The sequence below is a fragment of the Zea mays genome, chromosome 5 (genome assembly GCF_902167145.1).
Source record: "Zea mays cultivar B73 chromosome 5, Zm-B73-REFERENCE-NAM-5.0, whole genome shotgun sequence".
Classification (NCBI taxonomy): Eukaryota; Viridiplantae; Streptophyta; class Magnoliopsida; order Poales; family Poaceae; genus Zea; species Zea mays.
This window is the reverse complement of record NC_050100.1, coordinates 204,073,470-204,082,596: the sequence shown is the minus strand read 5'-3', so window position 1 is coordinate 204,082,596 and position 9,127 is coordinate 204,073,470. Positions and strand designations below refer to the sequence as shown.

The 9,127-nt window shown below is 46.5% G+C and overlaps 1 protein-coding gene across 1 annotated transcript; it reads right to left on the bottom strand.

Annotated features, from left to right (window-relative positions):
- Window positions 1–5,200: 5,200 nt before the first annotated feature.
- LOC100284449 (uncharacterized) lies at window positions 5,201–8,334 on the bottom strand. The gene is made up of 5 exons (NM_001371996.1): window positions 7,777–8,334; window positions 6,717–6,837; window positions 6,519–6,638; window positions 6,014–6,244; window positions 5,201–5,921 (listed from the first exon to the last, which is right to left on the bottom strand). The coding sequence occupies exons 1-5, from the start codon at window positions 8,229–8,231 to the stop codon at window positions 5,394–5,396; spliced, it is 1,455 nt and encodes a 484-aa protein (NP_001358925.1). The 5' UTR covers window positions 8,232–8,334; the 3' UTR covers window positions 5,201–5,393.
- Window positions 8,335–9,127: the final 793 nt, after the last annotated feature.

Here is a 9,127-nt window from a genome sequence, read left to right as displayed (position 1 = left end):
CTGGCGCACCGGACACTGTCCGGTGCACCACCGGACAGTCCGGTGTGCCAGACCGAGCTGAGTCTTGGCTGTACACAGCCAAGTCTTTCTCCATCTCTTCTCTTTTCTTCTTCTCTCTGTTTCTAATACTTAGACAAGTATATTAGTACACAAAACCAATGTACTAAGGCTTAGAAACATACCTTTAATTGTGATTTGCACTTTGTTCACCCATGGGCATAGATTCACATTTGAGCACTTGTGTTTGCACTCAATCACCAAAATACTTAGAAATGGCCCAAGGGCACATTTCCCTTTCAGAGGGGGGGTGAATAGGTGATCCTGTGAAACTTAAACTTATAGCCACAAAAACTTGTTAAGTGTTAGCACAACAATTGCCAAGTGGCTAGAGAGGAGTCTCAACAAAACACAATACCACAAGAGATCAGACACAGAGATGACACAGTGGTTTATCCCGTGGTTTGGCCAAGACCAACGCTTGCCTACTCCACGTTGTGGCGTCCCAACGGACGAGGGTTGCAATCAACCCCTCTCAAGCGGTCCAAAGACCAACTTGAATACCACGGTGTTTTGCTTTGCCTTTCAATATCCCGTTTGCGAGGAATCTCCACAACTTGGAGTCTCTTGCCCTTACACTTGAGATTCACAAAGAAATACGGAGTAAGGGGGGAAATGAGCAACGCACACAAGACTTCAAAAGATCAGAGCAACAACACGCACACAAGTTGCAACAAGAGCTCGCAACACAACTCAATGAGTTCACAACTCAACAAGAGCTCTTGATGCTATCACAATGAACCAAATGCGCGGAATCGATGTCTTGGTGCTTAGGAATGTTGTAGGAATGCTTGGTATTCTTCTCCATGCGCCTAGGGGTCCCTTTTATAGCCCCAAGGCAGCTAGGAGCCGTTGAGAACAATTCTGGAAGGCCAATCCTGCCTTCTGTCGTCGGGTGCACCGGACAGTCCGGTGCACACCGGACACTGTCCGGTGCCCGATTTCCTTCCTTAAACGGCGCAGTCGACCGTTGCAGATCTGGGAGCCGTTGGCGCACCGGACATGTCCGGTGCACACCGGACAGTCCGGTGCCCCTTCTAGCCGTTGGCTTGGCCACGTGTCCCGCGCAGATCGCGCGGCCGACCGTTGGCCCGGCCGACCGTTGGCTCACCGGACAGTCCGGTGCACACCGGACAGTCCGGTGAATTTTAGCCGTACGTCGTCGGCGAATTCCCGAGAGCGGCCACTTCGCCCGAGGCAGCCTGGCGCACCGGACACTGTCCGGTGCACCACCGGACAGTCCGGTGCCCCAGACCGAAACAGCCTCTTGGCTGTACACAGCCAACTCTTCTCTTTTCTTCTTCATTCTGTTTCTGATACTTAGACAAGTATATTAGTACACAAAACCAATGTACTAAGACTTAGAAACATACCTTTGCTCTTGATTTGCACTTTGTTCATCCATGGGCATAGATTCACATTTAAGCACTTGTGTTGGCACTCAATCACCAAAATACTTAGAAATGGCCTAAGGGCACATTTCCCTTTCAGATCCCATATACTTGATTTCGTTAATTTGTAAAATCCGAAAAATAATAAGTCAGATTTACTTGATATTATCTCCTGATACGGAACTGGTAATAGGAGTACCTTAGCCGCTACCCTGGTTTAATAGTTGGACAATTGACAGTTAAACGGTACAAAAAAGGACTAATTCTCTGTATGACATTAACATTTATTTTCATCTCTTGTCGGTCATGGAGTGGTGTATGTGGATTTTTTTTCGCTATTTTTTACATTTGGTAAAAAAGAATAACTCTATTTGTCATACTGGTGCTAATCGCTATTCATATAGAGCACCAATTTCTTCGGTTTTCACTGTCGCTCCTTTTACAAAAAAACAAGCTCTTATTTTTTTCCCCTGATCTAACCTATGGCCACCGTTGTCGGACGTTGTTAAGTGACGTGAACCGTTACAACCTAGATGACTCGTTAGACAACACATAAACCCAACATGACAGGGGCGAGGTGGGCAAAAAACCCGATACTCATTACCCAAACCCGAACTACCCGAACCCACACCCGATCTACCCGAACCCGAATTACCCAAACATTAGTTCGGATCCTAAGTATGAAAACCCGAAATTTTTTCGGGTAAATCGGGTAACATGTCTCGGTACCCGAACTACCCGAAATTATTACAGTATATGTTATTTGTGCTATTGATGTTTATGAGATGTTCACTGGCTCTGTATGCCATGTAACTGCACACTGGAGAGTACTGTACTGTAATGCAAGAAGCTAACGACTGACGATGAAATGTAGCTTGGCACCTCAATCCATGTGATTACCCCAAGCAGTGCCAAATGGTATACTCAGGCAGTACGTACTAGGATGCTTGCGAATATTATATATTTATTCACCAAGTGCTAGCTGTGATGACGTTCATTACTTTGATTGAGTAATAACAAACTGGAGGCTTGTTCTATTTCACATCACACTAGCTTGTTTTAACAATCTTTTTTTATCGGTAGCCGATCACGGTTAGACGGTTAGGGCGGCTTAATTTCGTCATTGCATGTGTCGGTGTTTACGTGTGCCTCTCCTACTTGAATATTCATTTGTGGATGTAATATTATATACAGGAGCCATACAGTATAGATGGGTATTTTTCTACCTAGTGTAGTAATCGGGTAAATCGGGATTACCCGAACCCGATTTTTTTAGATACCCGAATTTTCGGGTACCCGTTTATTTCGGGTATACTTCGGGTAGCAGTTTTTAAAACCCGAAATTAAAAAAACCTGAATTACCCGACCCGAATTTTTCGGGTAACCCGAATGCCCACCCCTAGGCGAAGCTACACTATAGGTAGCGGATGCAAATGCACCCCAAAAACATAAAATTTATAGAATTGGTTAAAATAAATTCTTATGCATCCACAAGGCAAATGCATCACTCTCAATTTTGCTCTAGCTTCGCCACTGCAACATGACACGAAGTTAGCTGGAAAAAAATGCCAGGTCTAATGTTGTCGCTACCGGGGAGAGGTCTGAATCACGTCCGCACAAAAAAAGCACATGCCTGGCCACATCAGATGGTTTGCGATGCGGATACGTGATAGTTCTCGGTTTTGTTGGTTTTTAGGTATACTAGCATTACTGTGTTGTGTACCGTTGCTTTTTACCTATGTCAACGCGTGCATGTGTCGCTGCATACTCATCGTACTCATCAACTGCATAATCACCAGCTCTAGCGGGGGATGGGACCGATCCGTTAGATGTCAGTCAGGGACTGTAAGAAAAACGAAAAGCGGTGAAAAGTACGCATTCTGGAGCCATACGCTCCGTTCTCCATTCGACCACCAACCAAGGTCCCCTCAGGTCAGGATGACCAGGAGGCAGGACAGGAACATGCAAATGCAATGCTTTGGTGGACAGGGACAGGGACGAAGCCTTCCCCGTCCCGTCCCTGTGGCCCTTGCTTCTGGGCGGGCAATTATACAGGACAGCTGGTTTCTGCCCCTGAAAGACTGTATTGATCGTGAGAGCTCGCCTCAACATGACCTCTGCGGATCCGTACACACCGCGAGAGACGGGAAGAAATGGAAAAAAAGAAGTCCCAGGCGGCCAGGCGCTTTGCAGTGCCGCCGCCGCTGAGTCTTTGGGCCCAAGCCTAAAAAAGGCCCAGCACTGCACCCAACTGGGCCCTAGGGTTGAGAAGCATCTCTCACAGCATGAGGCCTTGGCTAGCCCATACATAATTAAGCCCAGGACCAAGAACATGCGCGTGCCGAGGACGGATGATTGAGAAATAGAAAAGCTGCGACACGCTCCTAGCCCCCTAGGCGAGGACGGAGAGCCACGCGACGAGCGGGGTGCCGACCGAGGAGGACGAGACGAGCCCCGCGGGCACCATCCACAGCATCGCTTTCATGAAACCCTACCATGCTGCACTTGAACCAATACCGGAATATTCATTCCGCTGGCGAAAGGGCTAGAAATTCGTAGCGCCTTACATTCTGAAACCCCACCACGCTGCATTTGATCCGGCTGCATCTGATAGGGAACTGTGGCAGCGGACCGGCTCAAGTCAAAGCACACGTACGTATCTATCTACTTTGACGGGATAAAACGTTTGCGTCTCCATGCTTCTTTCAACTTGACGTCGACGCCGGCTTGATGGGGATGGATAGGAAAACGCCAGCGAGAAAGGTCCCAGGACAATGACAACATTTTCAAGATTAAGTGGATGGATTCGGTTCATGTACTTCCCAATGAGTCTAGAGTTGCTCTCGTAGTCGTAGGATCAAGAACTGCGGCAGAGTTGCTTGCCTTTCTGGCCCTGCGGTGCTTACTCCTTGTCCTTGCTGTTCAAAGGGTGTGTAGACAATCACAAGCTAAGTTGTTGTTTATTCACGAAATATAATAATAATGATAATGATTCGATTTTAAGTACCAACGGCAATAGGTTTGAATAGATCGATACCAATTCACAGTGTGGTATCTATAGATGACCAATAAGCACGAGGCCTGCGAGTCCGGTACGGCCCGGGCCGGCCCGGCACGAATAAGCGGGCCAGGCTCGGACAGAAAACTAGGTACGATGAGCTAGTCGGCACGGCCCGTTTACCTCAAAGCCCGTTAAACCCATTTTTTGCACTAAAACGTGCTTACCGGCCCGCTTAACCCGTTTTTTCGTGCTCAACGGGCCGGGCTCAGACAGAAAATCGAGCCCGCGGGCTTAGACGGTCCGATACGATTTTCTAACCGTGCCTGGTGGGCCGAGCCCAAAACGAGCCGGGCTTCACCGGGCCGGACCAGCGCGGCCCGTTTGGCCATCTTTAGTGGTATCTGATTATAGTTAGACTTAAACAAATATAATTTAACATTATCAATTATCCATTACGTTATAAAATATGTAAAACCAAATGACATCTAAATGTCGAAAACTTTTCCACTACTAAGACCCGCCTCCAACAGCTTACCCATTAACTCATATATTTTGCATGGTAGATTATATTGTTTGTATAGTGAGCTTTGAATACATTCTTGTATAGTGAAGTTTAAATATAAGAACGTAGATGAGTAAGTTGATAGAGATAGTCTAAGGGTAGATTAAGCACAAAGCAATTCGGAGTCACCCTCCAAATGAAAATCACACACGAGATTCTATCTGACAAACTAAGAAAAATCACTAGTGCATGATAGCTTCTTAACAATTAGGACAGCAATAAGTGAACAGCTGACATAGTCACATATACACCCAAATCAGTACTAATAATGGGGCCAATGCCTTCTAGGCACACAATCTAGGAGAATAGCCGAAGACCTACACAGTAAACAAGCTGCAGAGAAATACAGGTGTGTCAATATTATCCACTGCACAGGCATGCCCTATACACATGCTTGCTCCGCTTCATCTGACTTCTTCATGGACCTACTCAGCTGAAACACAGGGTGCCTGCAGAGCCTCCCTACCCCTTTCCTAAATTTAAACTTGTCAAAGAGACCTTCCTCGCTGTTGTTACTGAACTCATTTTGGCCGGTCAAACCGGTGTCCAATGGAGTGATCTCACTGTTACTTCTCTGGTCACCTCTACCGCTGTCATGATTCTTGGGTCCATCTGTGCTGCCTTGCGTCTCATGGTGAAGAGCTTCTTCCACTCTAAAAAGGAACTGGTCAAACTTAGCCTCATCAACCATAGGATACTCTACATTTTGCTGACTTGAACAGACGAAGAGCATGTCCAACTGTTCTACAGTTTGAGGCTCATCTTTGTCGCTCGGGGAACCAGAGCTCGATGGGAACGCCCTGGCTACTTTAGCAGCCTCCTCCCTTTCTTTTACAGTTCTCAAGATCAATGTCTTGAGGAAATTCATCACTTGAACGGCATGTATCAAAGCAGTCAAGGGGTCCGCCATCTGAAAGGGATGAATGCTCCGTGGTTAGACTACGGATTTTGAAGAGAGAGAAAAAAGGTACGCTGAGAGAAACAAATATGCTTGTCAGTAACCTTGGTCATATTCGGTGCGAAAACCATAGCGATGTTGCGAGCGTTCATCTTGTTGTAGCTTTCGTTTTCCACGACATCTGCCATGAGACTGATGGCCCATTCAAGCAATGCTGCTTCGACAGGAGGTAGGGTGCTTGCAAGATGGCTACACTCTTCTTCAGTGTTGCAGTGCATCACTTGTTCTGGAGTCAACGAGTCCAGTACTCCACTTGGAAGTTCCCGGAACCATGCCTATAATCAGCAACACATACATTAATGATGACTAATGTAGACGAGAAGCTAAATGAAAAGGAATCTTAATCTGCCGAGCTATAGTTTGTGCTTCGTACTGATCGGTGTACTGATTATTGGGTGTGTCTCAATGAACATATTTAAAGACTTAAGGAATCTTTAAATTTTAGACAATGACACTGCTAATGCGTATATGCAAAAGTTTGTTACGTTAATAAAACAAAGGCGATGCAAAAGGAAGAAAAAAAATTCAAAGGTAAACACTCGAACAAACCTTCATCAGTCCGGCAAGGCAGTGCAAATCAACACCATCTGGAACAATCCCCCTGTTTAGTTGATCCCTCACATATAGTTCCTGGCTATTGTCTGCATTTATCCTGAATATCCCTTCAGCCTGTTAGAACAAGAAAAAAAATCAGAACAACCAGTACCAATGCTGCCACTCTGATTTCAGAATTTTGGGATCTGTTACCTGAAGACCCCCAAGTGAATATAACTTCTTTTGCATAGTCAAGAGTATAGTTGGCACACTGTTTCCTCTTCTATCATACGAGCACTGCATGGAAGTTGGTGAAACTCCAAATACGCTCACACTGTATGCAGAAATAAACCATTCAGTAAACCTAAATACAGCTAGGCTTCAGGAAATATGGACGTTCAGGATTCAACGTGCGTCGAGGAAAAACAAACAACTATTTGTCGTAAACACAAGTGCAACTCAAAGGCTATGGATACCAGGACACTGCAACAGATAAACACTAACTAAACAAAACCGCTAATAAACTCAAGTACCTTTCCCTGCCAGGAAATGAATATAGAAAACTAAAAAGGACGGAGCAACACAATATCCCACTCCATCGCAAGTACAAACAGACCAATTTCCCACAGGAAAAGCACTTTAGAATATTCCCCAGTAGTTGAACTTGGTCATGTCAGCCTTGGAAACAGCAGTTGTCCTGTAAATGAGGTCACGATCACAAAGCAACAGCATCATCGGCTCATCCTATGTAATCCCGAAAGCTAAACATCTATCGTACTGTGGCATCTTTGTTCAGTTAGGTGGCGAATAGGCGCCCCGTGCCTACACGGGCAGGGTCAGGCACGGCAGTATTTTGATCGGGCCAGACAGGGCACGCCGACCTCGCCGTGGCAGACTACGAGCTGCTAGCTCGGCTTGTCGGAGGCACGGCAGGCAATACAGTGGCGTGCCGCTCACCAGCCCAACACCTACCTAACATACGTATCTATGTCGAGAACTCCAGATTCATATACGTATCTAACATGTCCAGAACTCCTGATTCACCCAAGTGAGCTTAACGTAGAGTGACATGTATAGGCAGCGCTGTTGGACAACTTAACTTTAACGTCAGAACAACGCAAAATTCAGTTCAACCAGACACCAAATTCCAAATTTCTAGGGGCGGATCCCAGTCGCAGAGTTCACCCACAAAATTGCCTGGGAATCCCGGGCAGGAAACGATGCGCATAGACAGATCAAACAAATGGGGAGTAAAAGGTGTTGGAACACTGACCTGGCGCTCGGCACGGGGCGAGGCACGTCGGGCTCGAGGTCAGCGGGGAGGCCGAGGAAGCCAACGAAGCGGTCGAAGGTGACGTGCGAGACGTGCCGCACATCCGTTGGTCCCCCTATCTGCATACCACCCGGGGGAGTCGCCCCGTCCTCCTCCTGCTCCGGCTCGCGCACGCCGGCGCCGGCGCTGCTGCTGCACAGCATGAGCGACCTCCGGAGCGCCCCCGTCACCATCTCGACCACGGACACCCCTCCCCTGGCCTCCGTTGCCGGAAGCATCAGCGGAGACGAAACCGTCACCTCATCCATCTCCTCCTCCTCCTCCTCCCCCTCGAACTCCTCCTCCTCGTCTTCCTCTTCCTCTCCTTCCTCCTCTTCCTCCTCCTCGTAGGAGTCAGTGTCGCAGTGGGATAGGGGGATCTGGTGGCCGAAGCGGATCTCGGACGACAGCGCCATGGGATTCTAACCCCGCGACAGGCAAAAGAGTGGAGGGAAGGTGGGAGAGAAGTGGGCGGCGAGCGGCGGCGGCGTGGTGCGTTGTTTTGTAGGCAAAAGCCTGGCTGGACGCTGTGTCTGGTTAATGGATAGTGCCATAGTGGTTACTGCTAGTTTATACAACAGGCAAAGGCAACCAGTTCATTCCTTGCGGCTGGTCGTTGGATCAGCCGCTTGCTTGTTTCCGTCCGGATGGTGCTTTTGACTGCATCCTAGCCTCAAATAAAATAGATGGATTAAGACCCTGTTCAGATGCCTATATATAATAGTAATATGCTAGTAGTTATCGCTTTTAGATCTAAAATATATAGCTAATAAAATAACTAATTGTTAATAATTACCTTTGTTATCTCAACATGTACAAGTAATAAAAATAGGTAATTGTTAACTGAACCTCTAGGTAATAACTATCTCACTAGTTAAAAAAATCCGATTATAGTAGCTAATAGTTATCCTAGTAGCATCTGTTATCAGTTCTAAACACACTTCAGTTAATAGTTAGCTAACTATATCATTAAATATGAGTTATTAGCTAGTTAATTATTAGCCGATAATAATAAATCTAAACAGGTCTAAAAGAGAGGGCCAGTCAGTCAGCACTGGGATTATGATATCTTATAATCTTTAATGATGCTGGTGACGTTGAAAAGAGGCGGCTGCCTTGCTTGTTGCTTCCAGCAGCTGGGCCAGTGTTGGGTGCCTAGGAAACGAGTGAACCAGAAGAGAGAAATTTTAGTTAACTGCGTACTTGGAACAGAAAGATTTGTCTAGAAAGGTTTATATTGTATATATATAGTAACATTGCAGGTCCAAAAATCATCTTTCTAAACAGACTTGTAAAGGCACTAGAAGATTTG